This window comes from Cherax quadricarinatus, unplaced genomic scaffold (genome assembly GCF_038502225.1).
Source record: "Cherax quadricarinatus isolate ZL_2023a unplaced genomic scaffold, ASM3850222v1 Contig339, whole genome shotgun sequence".
NCBI lineage: Eukaryota > Metazoa > Arthropoda > Malacostraca > Decapoda > Parastacidae > Cherax > Cherax quadricarinatus.
In genome coordinates, this window is record NW_027195365.1 from 48,478 (window position 1) to 75,040 (window position 26,563).

At 40.6% G+C, this 26,563-nt stretch overlaps 1 protein-coding gene across 1 annotated transcript in view; it reads right to left on the reverse strand.

Moving 5' to 3' along the window:
• Positions 1 to 12,359: 12,359 nt before the first annotated feature.
• The window catches only part of LOC128702066 (uncharacterized), a 133,577-nt gene continuing 119,373 nt past the window's right edge, over positions 12,360 to 26,563 (reverse strand). Inside the window, exon 6 of the mRNA XM_070080352.1 lies at positions 12,360 to 16,362. Coding sequence (XP_069936453.1) covers positions 16,320 to 16,362 — 43 coding nt within the window. The 3' untranslated portion in view covers positions 12,360 to 16,319. The remainder of the gene's footprint in view (positions 16,363 to 26,563) is intronic.

The window sequence follows — 26,563 nt, forward strand, 5'->3', positions numbered from 1 at the left end:
CTGTGTAAGTAATGAGCATTATTGAATCTTTAATGTCTTAGTAATGATCTTTATCGATCTTCATTGCATTAGTAATGATCATTATTGAACCTTTTCTTTTATAGCATTGATCATTATTGATCTTTACTGTCTTAGTAATGATCATTATTGATCTTTGCTGTCTTAGTATTGATGATTATTGATCTTTACTCTCTTAGTAATGATCATTATTGATCTTTACTGTGTTACTATTGATCATTATTGATCTTTACTGTCTTAGTAATGATCATTATTGATCTTTACTGTCTTAATATTGATCATTATTGATCTTTACTGTCTTAATATTGATCATTATTGATCTTTACTGTCTTACTATTGATCATTATTGATCTTTACTCTCTTAATAATGATCATTACTGATCTTTTGTGTCTTAGTATTGATTATTATTGATCCTTACTGTCTTAGTAATTATCATTATTGATCTTTACTGTTTCAGTATTGATCATTATTGATCTTTACTCTCTTAGTATTGATCATTATTGATCTTTACACTCTTAGTAATGATCGTTATTGATGTTTACTCTCTTATCATTGATCATTATTGTTCTTTACTGTCTTATGTTTATCATTATTGATCTTTACTCTCTTAGTAATTATCATTTTTTATCTTTACTGTTTAAGTAATTGTCATAATTGATTTTTACTCTCTTACTATTGATCATTATTGATATTTACTGTCTTAGTAATGATCTTTATTGATCTTTATTCTCTTAGTATTGATCATTATTGATCTTTACTGTCTTAGTTATTGTCATTATTGATCTTTACTGTTTTAGTAATGATAATTATTGATCTTTACTGTCTTAGTATTCATCATTATTGATCTTTACTGACTTAATAATGATTGTTAATGATCTTTACTGTGTTATTATTTGTCCTTATTTATCTGTAATGTCTTAGTATTGATAATTATTGATATTTACTGTTTTACTAATGATCATTATTGATCTTTACTCTTTTAGTAATGATCATTATTGATCTTTATTTTCTTTTTAATGATCATTATTGATCTTTGCTGAATTAGTAATGATCATTATTGATCTTTACTGTCTTAATATTGATCATTATTGATCTTTACTGTGTTAGTAATGATCATTATTGATCTTTACTGTCTTAATATTGATCATTATTGATCTTCACTGTCCTAGTAATTATCATTATTGATCTTTACTGTTTTAGTAATGATCATTATTGATCTTTACTGTCTTAGTATTAATCATTATTCATCTTTTCTGACTTAATAATTATCGTTAATGATCTTTACTCTCTTAGTATTGATCATTATTGATCTTTTCTGTTTTACTAATGATCATTATTGATGTTTCCTCTCTTAGTAATGATCATTATTGATCTTTATTTTCTTTGTAATGATCATTATTGATCTTTACTGAATAAGTAATGATCATTATTGAACTTTACTCTCTTAATATTGATCATTATTGATCTTTGCTATCTTAGTATTTATCATTATTAATCTTTACTGTTTTAGTAATTGTCATTATTGATCTTTACTGTCTTACTATTGATCATTAATGATCTTTACTCTCTTAGTAATGATAATTATTGATCTTTACTGTGTTAGTATTGAGCATTATTGATCTTTACTGTCTTAGTATTGATCATTATTGATCTTTACTGACTTAATAATGATCAGCAATGATCTTTTCTGTCTTATTATTGATCATTATTGATCTTTACTGTTTTAGTAATGATCATTATTGAATCTTTTCTTAGTAATGGCCATTTCTGATCTTTACTCTTTTAGTAATGATCATTATTGATCTTTACTCTCTTAGTAATGATCATTATTGTTCATTACTGTTTTAGTAATGATTATAATTGGTCTTCACTGTCTTAGTAATGATCATTATTGACTTTTATTGTGTTAGTAATGATCATTATTGAATCTTTACTGTCTTAGTTATGATCATTATTGAATCTTTACTGTCCTATTAATGACCATTATTGATTTTTACTGTCTTAGTAATGATCATTGTTGAATCTTTACTCTCTTAGTAATGAACATTATTGATCTTTACTGTCTTAATAATGATCATTATTGATCTTTACTGAGTAATGATCATTAATGTTCTTTAATGTGTTAGTAATGATCATTATTAAATCTTTACTGTCTTAGTAAAGGTCATTATTGAGTCATTACTGTCTTATTAATGATCATTATTGATCTTTACTCTCTTAGTAATGATCATTATTGATCTTTTCTGTCTTATTAATGATCATTATTGGTTTTTACTTAGTAGATCATTATTGATCTTTACTCTCTTAGTAATGATCATTTTTTTATCGATGATTTTTCTTTGTTTAAACAAGATAGTGTTAATACTTTCATTAATATAAATTACTGTGCTCAAGAATATCAGCTTTTATTAAGTATTAACAGAAACATTTATCACTGTCACTCTTGCTTTTGTTAGAGATAAACAGTAATAGTTTTCACTGTAACAGTTGCTACTGTCACTGTTGTTTTTGTTGGAGAATAACAGTAACAGTTACTACTGTCGCTGTTGTTTTTGTTGGAGAATAACAGTAACAGTTACTTCTGTCACTGTTGTTTTTGTTAGAGAATAAGAGTAACAGTTACTAAGGTCACTGTTCTTTTTGTTAGAGAATAAGAGTAACAGTTACTACTGTCGCTGTTGTTTTTGTTGGAGAATAAGAGTAACATTTACTACTGTCGCTGTTGTTTTTGTTGGAGAATAAGAGTAACAGTTACTACTGTCGCTGTTGTTTTTGTTGGAGAATAAGAGTAACATTTACTACTGTCGCTGTTGTTTTTGTTAGAGAATAAGAGTAACAGTTACTACTCTCACTGTTGTTTTTGTTAGAGAATAAGAGTAACAGTTACTAAGGTCACTGTTGTTTTTGTTAGAGAATAAGAGTAACAGTTACTAAGATCATTGTTGTTTTTGTTAGAGAATAAGAGTAACAGTTACTAAGGTCACTGTTGTTTTTGTTAGAGAATAAGAGTAACAGTTACTACTGTCACTGTTGTTTTTGTTGGAGAATAACAGTAACAGTTACTACTGTCGCTGTTGTTTTTGTTGGAGAATAAGAGTAACAGTTACTACTGTCGCTGTTGTTTTTGTTGGAGAATAAGAGTAACGTTTACTACTGTCGCTGTTCTTTTTGTTAGAGAATAAGAGTAACATTTACTACTGTCACTGTTGTTTTTGTTGGAGAATAACAGTAACAGTTACTACTCTCGCTGTTGTTTTTGTTGGAGAATAACAGTAACAGTTACTACTGTCGCTGTTGTTTTTGTTGGAGAATAACAGTAACAGTTACTTCTGTCACTGTTGTTTTTGTTAGAGAATAAGAGTAACAGTTACTAAGGTCACTGTTCTTTTTGTTAGAGAATAAGAGTAACAGTTACTACTGTCACTGTTGTTTTTGTTGGAGAATAACAGTAACAGTTACTACTGTCGCTGTTGTTTTTGTTGGAGAATACCAGTAACAGTTACTACTGTCGCTGTTGTTTTTGTTGGAGATTGTTACGCGCTCCTCCTTTATGCTCCATTGTAAACAAAAATGAAAAGATGTGGTTAAAATAAGTTCTGTAATAATATATCACGAACCACTTTATTACTAGCTAGATAAAACAGGTTCGACTATATATTATTATCGGTATAAATCATAAAAGGTACTCTCGAGCAAGGTTATACTCAATAAGATGTCTGTTATTCTTTAGGTATTAGTATTAGTATATTGTAATAGGTTAGTTATTACTAATGTGCAACCACTACTGTAGGGACCGAATGGTGGTTCCACACAGAAAAACAAAGGAACGAAGTCTCCCTTCGATCCCCGTTGGGGAGGGGAACCTTTAGCCTGCATCACTTCACGATGCATTACTCTAACAGGGTAAAGATCAAACCAGCGAGTGGGATAGTCAATGACTCGTCCAAACTAGCACTTGCAGCTGTCGTCAGTGGCAAACTGCAAGTCAAGTGTAATGCGATTTTATCGCTCAAAGAGGCCTACGTTGTCGTCTGTACTGACGACACAGAGGCGAGAAACTATTTACTACCACTGCTACAACCACTCTACGAGATCAGGGATTTCTTATCTTGACTTCCCCAGCTCTGAGGGCCAGGAGAACTGTGTTCCTCAAGCGACTCGACAACCCCATCACTGCACAGGCCACTGAAGAAATCAAGTCATCTATTGAAGCACAGAACCCTTGGGCCAAGGTGGACTTCATTACTAAAAAAACCAGTGCTTCATCCATGCTGAAGGTCACCTTCAGTGACGTCAACATAGCAGCCAAAGCTCTCGTCGAGGGCCTGGCTATTCACTACTTCCATATCAACCCAGCCTTCATTGAAGCAGAAAAAATCCAACAAATCTCACAGTGCTATAATTGCTACTCATACTTACACACCACAAAAGATTGTCCTATCAAGGACAAGAAATTCTGCTCCACCTGTGGCCGTGAGGGTCATGACAAAGAATTGCACTACTGCCTCACCACCTAAATACTTGAACTGCAAGAATGACCACCATACTCTTGCTGCCAGATGCCCTACCAGAAGAGACATACTCAAGAAACAACAACAACAACAAAAGAAGCCCAACCCACAAGCAACCACATATTCTGCTATCGCCAAGCTTCAAGCTGACACCACGAAGATCCTAAAAGTAACGCAAGCTGCTCCCACCACTTCCCTGCCAGCACCTACTGCCGACTCCACCAAGATTCTTTACTGCATCATGTATACTCATGTACAGAATGTAGCTGAGCCTGGTTCCTTCAATACCACCATCAACGAACTCTTCAAGCTCAACAACATGCCTGGTTTTACATTCCCTGCATCACCGCCTTCCACTGAGATCCTAAAATCCACTGCAAATGTCACCAACATCACCGCTGCTCCATCGCTACCACAACGTCCACTCGACACAGAGATGGACCAATCAGAGACCACTGAGACGTCGGTAAACCCCACTAATGAAAGTCTGCCACCGCCTGCTTCCACTACCATCGCAAGTCCACCACCGCCTGCTTCCACTACTATCGCAAGTCCACCACCGCCTGCTTCCACTACTATCGCAAGTCCACCACCGCCTGCTTCCACTACCATCGCAAGTCCACCATCGCCTGCTTTCACTAGCATGGCAACTGGCAAATCAGAAGCCTCACCTCGACCAGTTTAGCCACCAGCCAAGAATGCTAAAACACAAGAACCTTGGAATGCATCTCTCCGTGCCACTGCCACTGCTACACCACAATCATCCCCCCAGACCATGAATGGTTTATACTTCTACACAACTACCCAGTATACCGACAACATGCAATCTCCAGAACTTGCTCAGCGTCTCCAGGATGGAACAGTCAAGTACACCTGCGACCCAACTCATCAATACACCACTGAAGAACTGGTCAAACGACTCAGAACGACCCTCCGCCTCGTAGGACTCGACTACACCTCAAAGAAGAAATTCAGGACTCTCCAGAATGGGTCTCATGAGGACGGTACCCTCCTCCTCTAAAACAACCATCAATGATCATTCACCGTGAACACAAGTTTCCCCAGCACTTTGCTGCTCGCTAAAGCTGGGGTGTGGCTCCAAAACGAGCCTTGTAATTACAGCCTTTGCCCGGTTGTGCTGCTGCTAAGCAAGAAGACACTCCCCACTTGGGGAGTCAGAGCAAGATAGAAAAAGAAATCACCCTCCAACCGGAGGGCCCAAGAAAGAAGACAGAAGAAAGAAGATGAACGTCACCCCCAACCGGGGGCCACCGCCGGGTCGCCATTTGGAGAAGACTCCGGCCAGAAGTACCAGCAAATCATGAACGAACGAACAAACGGTGTTTCCAAAATTGACGCCACACGTCGCCTCCTGGCCGAGCTGATGTCAGACTATGGTGTATTTGAGCAAGTCAGTCGGCTCCTAGCTCTGACTCTGAACGGGTCTTCAACCCAGAGCTCATAGCTAAATCTAGAACTTTAAACCAAGTCCTTTGTCTTGTCTTTGCTATTAATTTCCTAAGTCTGGTAATTCATTTCACTTATGAAAGACAACTATTCTGTTACCCCAGACCTCTCTAGGAATGTTGAATGATGGGATTAGTAGACTATCAATTCCCACTTTGACTATTCATCGAAATTTTTGTATTATACTCGGTTAATAAGAGTTAGAACTTAAGATTAGGTTTCTCGTTGTACAGCATAATTCCATTTATAATTGTAAATGGTTATTCTAATACACTAACCAGTTACTAATAAAACTTAATGATTGGTAATAAATAAAACTAATTTAAAAACTGGAGAAGTAATTATACCCCTATTGTTACTGTTTACCTGGAGTTTACCTGGAGAGAGTTCCGGGGATCAACGCCCCCGCGGCCCGGTCTGTGACCAGCCCTCCTGGTGGATCACAGCCTGATCAACCAGGCTGTTACTGCTGGCTGCACGCAAACCAACGTACGAGCCACAGCCCGGCTGGTCAGGAACCGACTTTAGGTGCTTGTTCAGTGCCAGCTTGAAGACTGCCAGGCAGTTGAACAGTCTCGGGCCCCTGACACTTATTGTATGGTCTCTTAACGTGCTAGTGACACCCCTGCTTTTCATTGGGGGGATGCTGCATCGTCTGCCAAGTCTTTTGCTTTCGTAGTGAGTGATTTTCGTGTGCAATTTCGGTACTAGTCCCTCTAGGATTTTCCAGGTGTATATAATCATGTATCTCTCCCTCCTGCGTTCCAGGGAATACAGGTTTAGGAACCTCAAGCGCTCCCAGTAATTGAGGTGTTTTATCTCTGTTATGCGTGCCGTGAAGGTTCTCTGTACATTTTCTAGGTCAGCAATTTCACCTGCCTTGAAAGGTGCTGTTAGTGTGCAGCAATATTCCAGCCAAGATAGAACAAGTGACCTGAAGAGTGTCATCATGGGCTTGGCATCCCTAGTTTTGAAGGTTCTCATTATCCATCCTGTCATTTTTCTAGCAGATGCGATTGAGACAATGTTATGGTCCTTGAAGGTTAGATCCTCCGACATGATCACTCCCAGGTCTTTGACGTTGGTGTTTCGCTTTATTTTGTGGCCAGAATTTGTTTTGTACTCTGATGAAGATTTAATTTCCTCGTGTTTACCATATCTGAGTAATTGAAATTTCTCATCGTTGAACTTCATATTGTTTTCTGCAGCCCACTGAAAGATTTGGTTGATGTCTGCCTGGAGCCTTGCAGTGTCTGCAATGGAAGACACTGTCATGCAGATTCGGGTGTCATCTGCAAAGGAAGACACGGTGCTGTGGCTGACATCCTTGTCTTTGTCAGATATGAGGATGAGGAACAAGATGGGAGCGAGTACTGTGCCTTGTGGAACAGAGCTTTTCACCGTAGCTGCCTCGGACTTTACTCTGTTGACTACTACTCTCTGTGTTCTGTTAGTGAGGAAATTATAGATCCATCGACCGACTATTACGCCATGGTCACACTTGTCAAAGGCTTTTAGGCTTTTGCAAAGTCTGTATATATTACATCTGCATTCTTTTTGTCTTCTAGTGCATCTAGGACCTTGTCGTAGTGATCCAATAGTTGAGACAGACAGGAGCGACCTGTTCTAAACCCATGTTGCCCTGGGTTGTGTAACTGATGGGTTTCTAGATGGGTGGTGATCTTGCTTCTTAGGACCCTTTCAAAGATTTTTATGATATAGGATGTTAGTGCTATCGGTCTGTAGTTCTTTGCTGTTGCTTTACTGCCTCGTTTGTGGAGTGGGGCTATGTCTGTTGTTTTTAGTTACTGTGGAACGACCCCCGTGTTCATGCTCCCTCTCCATAGGATGGAAAAGGCTCGTGATAGGGGCTTCTTGCAGTTCTTAATGAACACGGAGTTCCATGAGTCTGGCCCTGGGGCAGAGTGCATGGGCATGTCTTTTATCGCCTGTTCGAAGTCATTTGGCGGCAGGATAACATATGATAGGCTTGTGTTAACCAAATTCTGTGGCTCTCTCATAAAAAAATCATTTTGATCATCGACTCTCAGTCTGGTTAGCGGCTTGCTAAAAACTGAGTCGTATTGGGACTTGAGTAGCTCACTCATTTACTTGCTGTCATCTGTGTAGGACCCATCTTGTTTAAGTAGGAGCCCAATACTGGACGTTGTTCTCGACTTTGATTTGGCATAGGAGAAGAAATACTTTGGGTTTCTTACGATTTCATTTATGGCTTTTAGTTCTTCCCGCGATTCCTGACTCCTATGAGATTCCTTTAGCTTAAGTGTCTCCCTACGCATTTCAGATATATTGACCTCTTTTAGCCGCTCTGTTAATCTTTTCCATCGCCTGTAAAGGGAGCGCCTGTCTCTTTCTATTTTACATCTACTCCTCCTTTTTCTTAGAGGAATAAGCCTTGTGCATACATCTGTTCTAGGCATAAGTTGGGGTCTGTGTTGCTTAGTATATCTTCCCAGCTTATATCGGTTAGGACTTGGTTTACTTGGTCCCACTTTATGTTTTTGTTATTGAAGTTGAATTTGGTGAATGCACCCTCGTGACTAATCTCCTTATGTCGGTCTGTGGCTCCGCGCATACATATCTGAACTTCAATTATGTTGTGATCTGATTATATTGTTTTTGATATGGTGACATTTCTTATCATATCATCATTGTTAGTGAAGATGAGGTCTAGTGTATTCTCCAGTCTAGTAGGCTCTATTATTTGCTGGTTTAAATTGAATTTTGTGCAGTGATTTAAAAGCTCGTGTGAGTGTGAGTTTTCATCAGAGCTGCCTCCTGGTGTTATTACTGCAACAATATTATTTGCTGTATTCCTCCATTTTAGGTGCCTTTAAGTTGAAATCCCCCAGGAGCAAGATGTTGGGTGCAGGAGCTGGAAGATTTTCCAGACAGTGGTCAATTTTTAACAGCTGTTCCTGGAATTGCTGGGATGTTGCATCCGAAGGCTTGTAGACTACCACAATGACTGGGTTCTGGTTCTCGATTTTGCTGCTAAAACTTCCACTACATCATTTGAGGCATTAAGCAGTTCTGTGCAAACAAGTGACTCTGCAATGTACAGGCCAACCCCCCATCCCCTTTAGCCTGTTCACTCTGTCACATCTGTTTAGGTTGTAACCTGGGATCCATATTTCGTTGTCCAAATGATCCTTTATGTGGGTCTCAGTGAAAGCCGCGAACATTGCCTTTGCCTCTGCAAGCAGTCCACGGATGAAAGGTATTTTGTTTGTTGCTGGCTTTAGACCCTGTATACTTGCAAAGAAGAATGTCTTCGGACTGGTGGTATTGTTGGTACTGGGGGGGGGGGGTTCCGGCATCAGTATCTGTATCTGTTGGTTTGGAGTGGAGGCCATCGACTGTGGTTCCACTCCAGGAATGACTGGATTTGGTGTACGATTTCTGCCATTTCCTGCCAGTTTTTTTTTCATTCCTGGCACTAAAAAACCTCTCCCTCTTGAGTGGCTGTGGCTACCCAGGTTTTCCCATGGCCTGGATGTTTTGTATCTTTTTGTCCCCTTTAGATGGTATGCCTGGCAATTTATGTTATAGCACAGTCTTTCCTGTACTGAAGAGGTACACATTTCAGGGTGAAAAAGCTTACAGGAAGGGAGTTTGCATTTTCCTGCTGTCATATGGGCACGGCATTTTCTAGGGTGGTCATAGTTGCACGTCCCGTCTGTATTTCCAGATTTCCCATGTCTGCAGATACCAAGTGCATAGTATGTGCACAGGCTTTATTTCCGTTTGCCTTGGGTTTCTGTGACTGTATTCCCTGTTGGTGCATGTTTACCTGTCTTATTCCTATCCTCCCTAGCACCAGTTGTTTTTTTGGTAACATATCCTCACTATTGCTAGTGGAGTCCTCTTCTTTGCTATTTCCTGTGGTATTTCTAGTTTGCAATATTGGTTTTATCTTATCTTTGACTACACTTGTTTCCCCACTACGGCTCCTGTCCCCTATGAGGTCATTTATGTGTATTCCTTCCTGTGTATAATTCCCGACTACCTGGACAAAATCTCCAGCTTCACCATTACTGTCTCCCAGGACAGCACCTCCAGCTTCACCATTACTGTCTCCCAGGACAGCACCTCCAGCTTCACCATTACTGTCTCCAAGGACAGCACCTCCAGCTTCACCATTACTGTCTCCAAGGACAGCACCTCCAGCTTCACCATTACTGTCTCCCAGGACAGCACCTCCAGCTTCAACATTACTGTCTCCCAGGACAGCACCTCCAGCTTCACCATTACTGTCTCCCAGGACAGCACCTCCAGCTTCACCATTACTGTCTCCCAGGACAGCACCTCCAGCTTCACCATTACTGTCTCCCAGGACAGCACCTCCAGCTTCACCATTACTGTCTCCCAGGACAGCACCTCCAGCTTCACCATTACTGTCTCCCAGGACAGCACCTCCAGCTTCACCATTACTGTCTCCCAGGACAGCACCTCCAGCTTCACCATTACTGTCTCCCAGGACAGCACCTCCAGCTTCACCATTACTGTCTCCCAGGACAGCACCTCCAGCTTCACCATTACTGTCTCCCAGGACAGCACCTCCAGCTTCACCATTACTGTCTCCCAGGACAGCACCTCCAGCTTCACCATTACTGTCTCCCAGGACAGCACCTCCAGCTTCACCATTACTGTCTCCCAGGACAGCACCTCCAGCTTCACCATTACTGTCTCCCAGGACAGCACCTCCAGCTTCACCATTACTGTCTCCCAGGACAGCACCTCCAGCTTCACCATTACTGTCTCCCAGGACAGCACCTCCAGCTTCACCATTACTGTCTCCCAGGACATCACCTCCAGCTTCACCATTACTGTCTCCCAGGACATCACCTCCAGCTTCACCATTACTGTCTCCCAGGACATCACCTCCAGCTTCACCATTACTGTCTCCCAGGACAGCACCTCCAGCTTCACCATTACTGTCTCCCAGGACAGCACCTCCAGCTTCACCATTACTGTCTCCCAGGACAGCACCTCCAGCTTCACCATTACTGTCTCCCAGGACAGCACCTCCAGCTTCACCATTACTGTCTCCCAGGACAGCACCTCCAGCTTCACCATTACTGTCTCCCAGGACAGCACCTCCAGCTTCACCATTACTGTCTCCCAGGACAGCACCTCCAGCTTCACCATTACTGTCTCCCAGGACAGCACCTCCAGCTTCACCATTACTGTCTCCCAGGACAGCACCTCCAGCTTCACCATTACTGTCTCCCAGGACAGCACCTCCAGCTTCACCATTTCTGTCTCCCAGGACAGCACCTCCAGCTTCACCATTACTGTCTCCCAGGACAACACTATCAGCCCCACATTTACTGACTACCAGGACAGCACCTCCAGCTTCACCATTACTGTCTCCCAGGACAGCACTATCAGCCCCACATTTACTGACTACCAGGACATCACCTCCAGCTTCACCATTACTGTCTCCCAGGACAGCACCTCCAGCTTCACCATTACTGTCTCCCAGGACAGCACCTCCAGCTTCACCATTACTGTCTCCCAGGACAGCACCTCCAGCTTCACCATTACTGTCTCCCAGGACAGCACCTCCAGCTTCACCATTTCTGTCTCCCAGGACAGCACCTCCAGCTTCACCATTACTGTCTCCCAGGACAACACTATCAGCCCCACATTTACTGACTACCAGGACAGCACCTCCAGCTTCACCATTACTGTCTCCCAGGACAGCACTATCAGCCCCACATTTACTGACTACCAGGACATCACCTCCAGCTTCACCATTACTGTCTCCCAGGACAGCACCTCCAGCTTCACCATTACTGTCTCCCAGGACAGCACCTCCAGCTTCACCATTAGTGTCTCCCAGGACAGCACCTCCAGCTTCACCATTACTGTCTCCCAGGACAGCACCTCCAGCTTCACCATTACTGTCTCCCAGGACAGCACCTCCAGCTTCACCATTACTGTCTCGCAGGACAGCACCTCCAGCTTCACCATTACTGTCTCCCAGGACAGCACCTCCAGCTTCACCATTACTGTCTCCCAGGACAGCACCTCCAGCTTCACAATTACTGTCTCGCAGGACAGCACCTCCAGCTTCACCATTACTGTCTCCCAGGACAGCACCTCCAGCTTCACCATTACTGTCTCCCAGGACAGCACTATCAGCCCCACATTTACTGACTACCAGGACATCACCTCCAGTAAGTCGTAACAGTAACAGTTAGTGGTGTCACTGTTGCTATAAAATAATTGTCATTACTTAGTAAGTCACTATCTTCTACATCAACGTTTACTGTTGGTAAAAATGTTTATGTTAAACTTTATTTAAATAAACATCTGTTTAATGAAATACAGAGAAAATCGTTAACTTTATTATGTAACATAGTGCAAACATTGACAATATTATGTAACACAGTGTAAACATTGATAGTATTATTTACATAATACTGTGTAAACATTGCCAGTATTATGTGACACTGTGTAAACATTGACAGTATTATGTAACCCTGTGTAAACATTGACAGTATTATGTAACACTGTGTAAACATTGACAGTATTATGTAACACTGTGTAAACATTGCCAGTATTATGTGACACTGTGTAAACATTGCCTGTATTATGTAACCCTGTGTAAACATTGACAGTATTATGTAACACTGTGTAAACATTGCCAGTATTATGTAACACTGCGTAAACATTGCCAGTATGTAACACTGTGTAAACATTGCCAGTATTATGTAACACTGTGTAAACATTGCCAGTATTATGTAACACTGTGTAAACATTGCCAGTATTATGTAACACTGTGTAAACATTGCCAGTATTATGTAACACAGTGTAAACATTGCCAGTGTTATGTAACACTGTGTAAACATTGCCAGTGTTATGTAACACAGTGTAAACATTGCCAGTGTTATGTAACACTGTGTAAACATTGCCAGTGTTATGTAACACTGTGTAAACATTGCCAGTGTTATGTAACACAGTGTAAACATTGTCAGTATTATGTAACACAGTGTAAACATTGACAATATTATGTAACACAGTGTAAACATTGACAGTATTATGTAACACTGTGTAAACATTGACAGTATTATGTAACACTGTGTAAACATTGACAGTATTATGTAACACTGTGTAAACATTGACAGTATTATGTAACACTGTGTAAACATTGACAGTATTATGTAACACTGTGTAAACATTGACAGTATTATGTAACAGTGTAAACATTGACAGTATTATGTAACACTGTGTAAACATTGACAGTATTATGTAACACTGTGTAAACATTGACAGTATTATGTAACACAGTGTAAACATGGACAGTATTATGTAACACTGCGAAAAAAAGTTACAATAAGTTTTCATTGCATTAACATTCATATTTCTTAATTCTTAAATTATTGTTAGTTATTTTAGGTAAAATAATTCAGTTAAAACACCTCAATGTTCAAACATTATTATTAACTTGTTATAACAGTAATGTTAGATATATGAACTTGTTATAACAGTAATGTTAGATATATGAACTTGTTATAACAGTAATGTTAGATATATGAACTTGTTATAACAGTAATGTTAGATATATGAACTTGTTATAACAGTAATGTTAGATATATGAACTTGTTATAACAGTAATGTTAGATATATGAACTTGTTATAACAGTAATGTTAGATATATGAACTTGTTATAACAGTAATGTTAGATATATGAACTTGTTATAACAGTAATGTTAGATATATGAACTTGTTATAACAGTAATGTTAGATATATGAACTTGTTATAACAGTAATGTTAGATATATGAACTTGTTATAACAGTAATGTTAGATATATGAACTTGTTATAACAGTAATGTTAGATATATGAACTTGTTATAACAGTAATGTTAGATATATTAACTTGTTAGATATATTAATGTTAGATATATTATCTTGTTATAATGGCAATGTTAGATACATTAACTTATTATAACAGTAATGGCAGATATGGAAAAATTTCTTGGGTGATTACCTGTACATACCTCAACATTACATGCATACAAGTAATCTCCTTGGGAGACAACAACTATATTGTTTACCGTAGTCACCCCGTGTAGACATGTGAGAAAACTTAACCACCTCTGGTCACTGTAGGTGGCCCCTCGACCCTCACAATCTTATCCATATCTATCCGAGACCAGTATAAATTGGGTAGCACCCTCAAGTACGGCGCTACTAATTAATTGTGGACTGTATAGATTATATTAGTTTAACTGATTGAAGGGGGGGGGGTAGGTTACACATGGATACATCCATCAAGGAAAAACACTTGTACATAATCCCACCACTTACCAGATATTCTCTGGTGGTCACTTGATGTAGCTGGATCACCCACAATCTATCCAATTACAACATACCTAACTGGCCAGTATCAGTCTGTTATAACTAGAAGGGTTACTTAACTGTGGGTGACTGATGCTCCTTATTTCCTCCATTCGCCATTACATTTCGATGTCCTGCTACACCGACACGGTTCTTATTCCAGCCGGACGAGGTATCCGTTGGTTTGTCCCGGTTTAGAAGTCGTGACTCCATAAAAACTTCACTATGCTCGAGACAGGAACACGAGATAAACAGATGCTCACTCTGAGAACGGCGACTCATTTCACTTCACACATTCTCTTAACTTGGTGTTATTATCACTGATTTCTTCTTAGCCCACCATACGGTTTAATGTCTCCTAATTATTATACATATTGGAGGCCAATCCATTAAGATCTGAGACCGATGAGTGATGATTAAACCACGGGTATTTTTCCCCGGGACATAGTCCATGGCGACTCACCAGTCGCCACCGGTCCTTCCATTATACACTCATTTTACCACTTTATTACGGTGGTCCCGTAAATCACGTTCCCTCACTCATCACCAGGAACAGTTACGACACTTCCTATTATGAAGTGAGGCCTATTTTAATCCTTAGGCCGCCGTGAACTCCAATTTCCTGGTCCCATGTTTTCACAGCCTCCTCACTACATTCAAAACACTGCCACTACCCCGATGCCCTGTGTCGACCTGTCCCCCCGCACATCCGCGCAGGCGCAAAAGGGAACCCTGTTGATTCTATTCAAAATACAATTTAGAACAGTAATGCATTAATTATATATATTTACATTATAAAAATATACAGTATAATTATGGGAATTTATTTTCTATATTAGATATATTAACAGTAATGGGAACAGTAGTGTGAACAACTAACAAACTAGAATAGTTTAACCCTGGACAATGCTAAAACTCTCGATAAACATTGAACATTGTCAAGAGTCACAGTAAACATTGAACAATGTCAAGAGTCACAGTAAACATTGAACATTGTCAAGAGTCACAATAAACATTGAACATTGTCAAGAGTCACAGTAAACATTGAACAATGTCAAGAGTCACAGTAAGCATTGAACAATGTCAAGAGTCACAATAAACATTGAACATTGTTCAATGTTTACTGTGACTCTTGACAATGTTCAATGTTTATTGTGACTCTTGACATTGTTCAATGTTTACTGTGACTCTTGACATTGTTCAATGTTTACTGTGACTCTTGACATTGTTCAATGTTTACTGTGACTCTTGACATTGTTCAATGTTTACTGTGACTCTTGACAATGTTCAATGTTTATTGTGACTCTTGACATTGTTCAATGTTTACTGTGACTCTTGACATTGTTCAATGTTTACTGTGACTCTTGACATTGTTCAATGTTTACTGTGACTCTTGACAATGTCAAGAGTCACAGTAAACATTGAACAATATTTATAATTTTAAAATTATAATGAATTAGAAAATAAGAGATAAAACATCCAGACTTGTTGAAGATGTTATCCTGGATAACTGGTTGGAAAATACTGGCTAACTTGTAGGCAAAAGTTATCCTGGCTTACTGGTTTGAAAGTTATCCTGGGTTACTAGATATATTGTCTTACAGGTGTGAACAAATTATCCAGGCTTAATAGTCAGGACTAGTTATCCAGACTTCCTGGCCTTGACAAGTTATCCAGACTTCCTAACACAGGCAAGTTATCCAGACTTTCTGCTCCTGAAAAAGTTATCCAGACTTTCTGCTCCTGAAAAAGTTATCCAGACTTTCTGCTCCTGGAAAAGTTATCCAGACTTTCTGCTCCTGGAAAAGTTATCCAGACTTTCTGCTCCTGGAAAAGTTATCCAGACTTTCTGCTCCTGGAAAAGTTATCCAGACTTTCTCTTGTAGCAAAACTTTCACATCTTCATCGTCTGAGGAAAGTTGCTGAGTCATCTGATACACCTCAAAGAGGTCAGGCAAATATTTTACGACTTTTCTGAACCTCACTTCCAAGTCTGAAAAAAATTATAAGTCATTTTAATACTTAATACAGAAAAAACTTAAACAATTAAGCTAAACACAACTTTACTGAAGCAAAACTTTCATTGTACCCACCTGTATACTGTAATGTTAATACAGTAGCTACCTGTATACTGTAATGTTAATACAGTAGCTACCTATATACTGTAATGTTAATACAGTAGCTACCTGCATACTGTAATGTTAATACAGTAGCTACCTGCATACTGTAATGTTAATACAGTAGCTACCTGCATACTGTAATGTTAATACAGTAGCTACCTGTATACTGTAATGTTAATACAGTAGCTACCTGTATACTGTAATGTTAAAACAGTAGCTACCTGTATACTGTAATGTTAATACAGTAGCTACCTGTATACTGTAATGTTAATACAGTAGCTACCTGCATACTGTAATGTTAATACAGTAGCTACCTGCATACTGCAATGTTAATACAGTAGCTACCTGCATACTGTAATGTTAATACAGTAGCTACCTGCATACTGCAATGTTAATACAGTAGCTACCTGCATACTGCAATGTTAATACAGTAGCTACCTGCATACTGTAATGTTAATACAAAAGCTACCTGCATACTGCAATGTTAATACAGTAGCTACCTGCATACTGCAATGTTAATACAGTAGCTACCTGCATACTGTAATGTTAATACAGTAGCTACCTGCGTACTGTAATGTTAATACAGTAGCTACCTGCGTACTGCAATGTTAATACAGTAGCTACCTGCATACTGTAATGTTAATACAGTAGCTACCTGCATACTGCAATGTTAATACAGTAGCTACCTGCATACTGTAATGTTAATACAGTAGCTACCTGTATACTACAATGTTAATACAGTAGCTACCTGCATACTGTAATGTTAATACAGTAGCTACCTGCATACTGCAATGTTAATACAGTAGCTACCTGCATACTGTAATGTTAATACAGTAGCTACCTGCGTACTGTAATGTTAATACAGTAGCTACCTGCATACTGCAATGTTAATACAGTAGCTACCTGCATACTGTAATGTTAATACAGTAGCTACCTGCATACTGCAATGTTAATACAGTAGCTACCTGCATACTGTAATGTTAATACAGTAGCTACCTGCATACTGTAATGTTAATACAGTAGCTACCTGCATACTGCAATGTTAATACAGTAGCTACCTGCATACTGTAATGTTAATACAGTAGCTACCTGCATACTGCAATGTTAATACAGTAGCTACCTGCATACTGTAATGTTAGTACAGTAGCTACCTGCATACTGCAATGTTAATACAGTAGCTACCTGCATACTGCAATGTTAATACAGTAGCTACCTGCATACTGTAATGTTAATACAGTAGCTACCTGCATACTGCAATGTTAATACAGTAGCTACCTGCATACTGTAATGTTAATACAGTAGCTATCTGCATACTGTAATGTTAATACAGTAGCTATCTGCATACTGCAATGTTAATACAGTAGCTACCTGCATACTGTAATGTTAATACAGTAGCTACCTGCATACTGCAATGTTAATACAGTAGCTACCTGCATACTGCAATGTTAATACAGTAGCTACCTGCATACTATAATGCTAATACAGTAGCTACCTGCATACTGTAATGTTAATACAGTAGCTACCTGCATACTGTAATGTTAATACAGTAGCTACCTGTATACTGTAATGTTAATACAGTAGCTACCTGCATACTGTAATGTTAATACAGTAGCTACCTGCATACTGCAATGTTAATACAGTAGCTACCTGCATACTGTAATGTTAATACAGTAGCTACCTGCATACTGCAATGTTAATACAGTACCTACCTGCATACTGTAATGTTAATACAGTAGCTACCTGCATACTGCAATGTTAATACAGTAGCTACCTGCATACTATAATGTTAATACAGTAGCTACCTGCATACTGTATTGTTAATACAGTAGCTCTCTGCATACTGTAATGTTAATACAGTAGCTACCTGCATACTGTAATGTTAATACAGTAGCTACCTGCATACTGTAATGTTAATACTGTAGCTACCTGTATACTGTAATGTTAATACAGTAGCTACCTGCATACTGTAATGTTAATACAGTAGCTACCTGCATACTGTAATGTTAATACAGTAGCTACCTGCATACTGTAATGTTAATACAGTAGCTACCTGCATACTGTAATGTTAATACAGTAGCTACCTGCATACTGTAATGTTAATACAGTAGCTACCTGCATACTGTAATGTTAATATAGTAGCTACCTGCATACTGTAATGTTAATACAGTAGCTACCTGCATACTGTAATGTTAATACAGTAGCTACCTGCATACTGTAAAATTAATACAGTAGCTACCTGCATACTGTAATGTTAATACAGTAGCTACCTGCGTACTGTAATGTTAATACAGTAGCTACCTGCATACTGTAATGTTAATACAGTAGCTACCTGCATACTGTAATGTTAATACAGTAGCTACCTGCATACTGTAATGTTAATACAGTAGCTACCTGCATACTGCAATGTTAATACAGTAGCTACCTGTATACTGTAATGTTAATACAGTAGCTACCTGTATACTGTAATGTTAATACAGTAGCTACCTGCATACTGTAATGTTAATACAGTAGCTACCTGCATACTGTAATGTTAATACAGTAGCTACCTGCATACTGTAATGTTAATACAGTAGCTACCTATATAATGTAATCTTAATGCAGTAGCTACCTTTATACTGTAATAATAATACAGTAGCTACCTGTATAATGTAAAGTTAATGCAGTAGTCTGTATACTGTAATGCTAATACAGCAGCTACCTGTATACTGTAATGTTAATATAGAAGGAGTCTGTACACTGTAATGTTAATATAGAAGGAGTCTGTACACTGTAATGTTAATATAGAAGGAGTCTGTACACTGTAATGTTAATATAGAAGGAGTCTGTACACTGTAATGTTAATATAGAAGGAGTCTGTACACTGTAATGTTAATATAGAAGGAGTCTGTACACTGTAATGTTAATATAGAAGGAGTCTGTACACTGTAATGTTAATATAGAAGGAGTCTGTACACTGTAATGTTAATATAGAAGGAGATTGTAAACTGTAATGTTAATATAGAAGGTGACTGTCTTCTACAAAGTAAACATCAGTCTAGTGACTGTCAGTCTATCTGTAAATTAAACATAAAAATAAGTAAAACATTGTTATTATGCTTAAATAATAGAAAAATAAGATAAAGTCTTAATAAACAGATAATGAACATTAACAAATATTAGTAAACAAAAACAATGACATTGTTAATGAAAAGAAATATTAATATTTATTGTAAACTGAATTGTACCAGAGAATGCAGATGTAATATATACAGACATTGCAAAAGCCTTCGACAAGTGTGACCATGGCGTAATAGCGCACAAAGTGCGTGCTAAAGGAATAACAGGAAAAGTCGGTCGATGGATCTATAATTTCCTCACTAACAGAACACAGAGAGTAGTCGTCAACAAAGTCCGAGGCAGCTACGGTGAAAAGCTCTGTTCCACAAGGCACAGTACTCGCTCCCATCTTGTTCCTCATCCTCATATCCGACATAGACAAGGATGTCAGCCACAGCACCGTGTCTTCCTTTGCAGATGACACCCGAATCTGCATGACAGTGTCTTCCATTGCAGACACTGCAAGGCTCCAGGCGGACATCAACCAAATCTTTCAGTGGGCTGCAGAAAACAATATGAAGTTCAACGATGAGAAATTTCAATTACTCAGATATGGCAAACACGAGGAAATTAAATCGTCATCAGAATACAAAACAAATTCTGGCCACAAAATAGAGAGAAACACCAACGTCAAAGACCTGGGAGTGATCATGTCGGAGGATCTCACCTTCAAGGACCATAACATTGTATCAATCGCATCTGCTAGAAAAATGACAGGATGGATAATGAGAACCTTCAAAACTAGGGAGGCCAAGCCCATGATGACACTCTTCAGGTCACTTGTTCTATCTAGGCTGGAAGATTGCTGCACACTAACAGCACCTTTCAAGGAAGGTGAAATTGCTGACCTAGAAAATGTACAGATAACCTTCACGGCGCGCATAACGGAGATAAAACACCTCAATTACTGGGAGCGCTTGAGGTTCCTAAACCTGTATTCCCTGGAACACAGGCGGGAGAGATACATGATTATATACACCTGGAAAATCCTAGAGGGACTAGTACAGAACTTGCACACGAAAATCACTCACTACGAAAGCAAAAGACTTGGCAGACGATGCACCATCCCCCCAATGAAAAGCAGGGGTGTCACTAGCACGTTAAGAGACCATACAATAAGTGTCAGGGGCCCGAGACTGTTCAACCTCCTCCCAGCATACATAAGGGGGATTACCAACAGACCCCTGGCAGTCTTCAAGCTGGCACTGGACAAGCACCTAAAGTCGGTTCCTGACCAGCCGGGCTGTGGCTCGTACGTTGGTTTGCGTGCAGCCAGCAGCAACAGCCTGGTTGATCAGGCTCTGATCCACCAGGTGGCCTGGTCACAGACCGGGCCGTGGGGGCGTTGACCCCTGGAACTCTCTCCAGGTAAACTCCAGGTAAACTCCAGAGATAACAAGTGTACAATAAAAAGAGTACAGTAGTACAGTGTGTAGACAAGTGTACCAGAGACAACAAGTGTACAATAATAAGAGTACAGTAGTACAGTGTGTAGACAAGTGTATCAGAGACAAGTGTACAATAACCATTACGATATAGTGAATAATGATTTAATAATAATAATAACAATAATAAAAATTATTATTAATAAAATCTTGATTTCTTTAAGTACAACTTATGCAGACCAGAGCTAACATCAACGACATAATATATTATACAAAGCTCCTTGTTATGCAGAGCATTTCCCTCAACTTAGGTCAATTTTGTCCCAAGATGTGACCCACACCAGTCCACTAACTCCCAGGATGTGACCCACACCAGTCCACTAACACCCAGGATGTGACCCACACCAGTCCACTAACACCCAGGATGTGACCCACACCAGTCCACTAACACCCAGGATGTGACCCACACCAGTCCACTAACACCCAGGATGTGACCCACACCAGTCCACTAACACCCAGGATGTGACCCACACCAGTCCACTAACACCCAGGATGTAACCAACACCAGTCCACTAACACCCAGGATGTGACCCACACCAGTCCACTAACACCCAGGATGTGACCCACACCAGTCCACTAACACACAGAATGTGACCAACACCAGTCCACTAACACCCAGGATGTGACCCACACCAGTCCACTAACACCCAGAATGTGACCTACACCAGCCCACTAACACCCAGGATGTGATCTACACCAGTCCACTAACACCCAGAATATGACCAACACCAGTCCACTAAAACCCAGAATGTGACCCACACCAGTCCACTAACACCCAGAATGTGACCAACACCAGTCCACTAACACCCAGGATGTGACCCACACCAATCCACTAACACCCAGGATGTGACCCACACCAGTCCACTAACACCCAGGATGTGACCCACACCACTCCACTAACACACAGATTGTGACCCATACCAGTCCACTAACACCGAGAATTTGACCAACACCAGTCCACTAACACCCAGGATGTGACCCACACCAGTTCACTAACACACAGGATGTGACTCACACCAGTCCACTAACACCCAGGATGTGGCCCACATCAGTCCACTAACACCCAGGATGTGACTCACACCAGTCCATTAACACACAGGATGTGACCCACACCAGTCCACTAACACCCAGGATGTAACCAACACCAGTCCACTAACACCCAGGATGTGACCCACACCAGTCCACTAACACCCAGGATGTGACCCACACCAGTCCACTAACACACAGAATGTGACCAACACCAGTCCACTAACACCCAGGATGTGACCCACACCAGTCCACTAACACCCAGAATGTGACCTACACCAGCCCACTAACACCCAGGATGTGATCTACACCAGTCCACTAACACCCAGAATATGACCAACACCAGTCCACTAACACCCAGAATGTGACCCACACCAGTCCACTAACACCCAGAATGTGACCAACACCAGTCCACTAACACCCAGGATGTGACCCACACCAATCCACTAACACCCAGGATGTGACCCACACCAGTCCACTAACACCCAGGATGTGACCCACACCACTCCACTAACACACAGATTGTGACCCATACCAGTCCACTAACACCGAGAATTTGACCAACACCAGTCCACTAACACCCAGGATGTGACCCACACCAGTTCACTAACACACAGGATGTGACTCACACCAGTCCACTAACACCCAGGATGTGGCCCACATCAGTCCACTAACACCCAGGATGTGACTCACACCAGTCCATTAACACACAGGATGTGACCCACACCAGTCCACTAACACCCAGGATGTGACCCACACCAGTCCACTAACACACAGGATGTGACCAACACCAGTCCACGAACACTCAGGATGTGGCCCATACCAGTCCACTAATACACAGGATGCGACCCACACCAGTCCACTAATGCCCAGAATGTGACCCACACCAGTCCACTAACACCCAAGATGCGACCCACACCAGACCACTGTTGCAACCCCTGAATGGGTTGCAATGATTATTATGAATATATATATAATTATTACCTTTTCATATAATTTTATATTGCTTGTATTTGCGATAATAGGTAAATCGTAAATGTATTGCTTTATACTGTCATTTGACTTAGCTTCCTTTTGTTAGGTAGGATGTAACATATGTGCTCAGTTCAAGTCTTGATTGTCTAGCTACTGTAATTATCGCTTGTGGCTCGTTAGACTGCCGGCTTCCGTTTCTGAGCTGCAGCTGTCCATGGAGCTATCACGTAATCGAAGGGGGGGGGGTGTCCTCACCTCGCCTGAAGTATTCAGTCTGGTCTAGACTCTCTTGGTGGTTGGACAGATCGTCTGTCTCATTATTCTTGTTAGTCCTGTAGAACTCTGTTCACAGAACATTGTATAGACTTAGTGATTTTCGACATTGTACTGAGGTTGTGTGTCGCATAGACACTCTGAGCAACTCAGGTCCTGAGCTGTAGCTTCTGACCTAACTTGTACTGGTATCTGTGTACTGTCACAGTCGGGGATTTTCTTATGCTGAACTTAGATTCAGTAGTATGGGAGTTTTGTGACTTTTGTGGAGGATCTGCAGATAGTCCCTACTTAGTGTCTTTATATTATCTCCTTGTTCCTGATTGTATCGCAGTTTCTTGTTATATTGTTGTTCGGCTTATCAGTCGTTTTATACTTCAAGCAGACTGTTCTGATTGCCAGTTGGTTAAGAAGTTAGTTTATTTGAGGACTTTGTCAGTCACTTGTTTAAGTCTAGTCGAGTCGTGAGACATAGCGAACTACTTAGAGCACTTACACACATACACAAACTTACTTGTACATATTTGTAATATCTTATTAAATGTTAATGTACCAGACGATATTTAAGAATTATAAATGTGATATGTGCTTTCAGCACAATAATATTGTACTCGAGAGAAGTGATATTATTTTAATTACTGTGATTAATTTAATTTAATTTGATATAAGCCTAGACAACTTAATGACTAAAAAATTTATTAAATTTTAATTTATCTAGTTAGTAGCCTACCAGTTGTAATCTGAAGCACTATTGAATCATACTGAATTCTAATGGATAATTGGACAAGGATACTGACTAATTGTTACGAAAACCCAGTAACAGGCTGGATGCTAGAAGGGCAGTCCTTTCTAGTATTCACTGGAGATCTCTAAGCTTTTAGAATCGCATTTTTTGTAACAACCACTAACACCCAAGATGCAACCCACACCATTCCACTAACAACCAGGATGTGATGCACACCAGTCCACTAACACCCAGGATGTGACCAACACCAGTCCACTAACACCCAAGATGCGACCCACACCAGTCCACTAACACCCAGGATGTGATCAACACCATTCCACTAACACCCAGGATGTGACTCACACCAGTCCACTAACACCCAGGATATGACTAGCACCAGTCCACTAACTCCCAGGATGTGACCCACACCAGTCCAATAACACCCACCATGCGACTCACAACAGTCCACTAACACCCAGGATGTGACTAACACCAGTACAGTAACACAAAGGATATGACCAACACCAGCCAACTAACACCCAGGATGTGACCAACACCAGTCCACTAACACCCAGGATGTGACCCCACACCAGTTCACTATCACCCAGGATGTGACCCACACCAGTCTGCTAACACCCAGGATGTGACCGACACAAGTCCACTAACACCCACGATGTGACTCACAACAGTCCACTAACACCCAGTATGTGACCAACACCATCCCACTAACACCCAGGATATGACAAACACCACCCCACTAGCACCCAGGAAGTGACCCACACCAGTCCACTAACACCCAGGATGTGACCTCACTCCGGTCCACTAACACCCAGGATGTTATCCACACCAGTCCGCTAACACCCAGGATGTGACCCACACCAGTCCACTAACACCCAGGATGTGACCCACACCAGTCCACTAACAAACAGGATATGACCCACACCAGACCAATAACACCCAGGACGTGACCAACACCAGCCCACTAACACCAAGGATGTCACCCACACCAGTCCACTAACACACAGGATGTGACCAACACCAGTCCACTAACACCCAAGATGCGACCCACACCAGTCCAATAACACCCAGGATGTGAACCACACCAGTCCACTAACACCCAGGATGTGGCCAACAGCAGTCCACTAACACCCAGGATATGACCCACACCAGTCCACTAACACAAAGGATGTGACCCACACCAGTCCACTAACACCCAGGATGTGACCCACACCAGTCCACTAACACCTAGGATGTGGCCAACAGCAGTCCACTAACACCCAGGATGTGACCCACACCAGTCCACTAACGCACAGGATGTGACCCACACCAGTCCACTAACACCCAGGATGTGACCCACACCAGTCCACTAACGCCCAGAATGTGACCAACACCAGCCCACTAACACCCAGGATGTGACCTACACCAGTCCACTAACACCCAGGATGTGACCCGCACCAGTCCACTGTGAAGGTTTACTCAGCCCTGTAATAACTTCAGACAGTATTACCAAGGCTGGCTCCTCCTCTGGAAAATTAGTGAATAGAAAAAGAAATAATAACAGACAAACATAAACACTTTATTATATAGAAAATATAAAATATGAAACACTTAAACATGAAATATTAATCCTACAATAAAGAAAATGAAAAATGAAAAATATAAATGATAACTGAATTCAACGCTAATATATATAGGGGAGTCTGGTGATGGAGACACTGATTGTTGTTGAAATCGTAGCAGTTGCTGATGATGGGGGGGGGGGGTCGCAGGTGTTGGTTACAACCCACCGGTTCGTTCTTCACAGTATAGCCTTGAGTATTCTATCCCGATGACAGGAAAGCAGGTTCTTTACCGCTGCAATGATGAGGGGTTACGTCCTGCAATTTCATACAGGTGCACAGGTAATTAAATCCAAAAAGGGGAAGTCTCAGGACGTTAGTCCATCTCCATCAGTTCTGCTCGTTGATTGGCAGGTGACCCTCTCTGTCATCCAAGCTGAAAAGATAGACAGGTTACCCACTGCTTAAGAAATCACTCTCCATGATAAGAACAATACCTAAAAGATGTGGTGATTATTACAACAGTCAACCTAGAGCAAGACTGAAAGGACTAAGTTTATTATTGGTCAAAAGTGAAGCTTTCAACCAATAAATCCACTAGAATACAAGGCAGGCATGTACTTACAGTAGTGCTGGGAGCTGTGAGCCTAGTGATTACTGTTTGGATCGGAGCCCCACACGTCACCTTTCGGGGGGGGGGGAAGAAGGAGGGGAAGGGATAGTGGGAGCTAGACTGACCCTACCTTAACAAGTAGCCGGTAATGAAACTATTGTTACTATATACTCCCTTTCTACTCCTATCTATTGAGCTTTTCCCTCACACTCCCCCATACCAAGACTTATAGTCAAGGAGTATAAGAAGAATAGGTGAGGAAAAAGATCTAACATATGGAAGTCGCTTAAGGCAAGAAATCTTCTACTGACTGTCACGACTTAACCAGTCAGAGAAATAATTAGATGAACCATTGATATACAC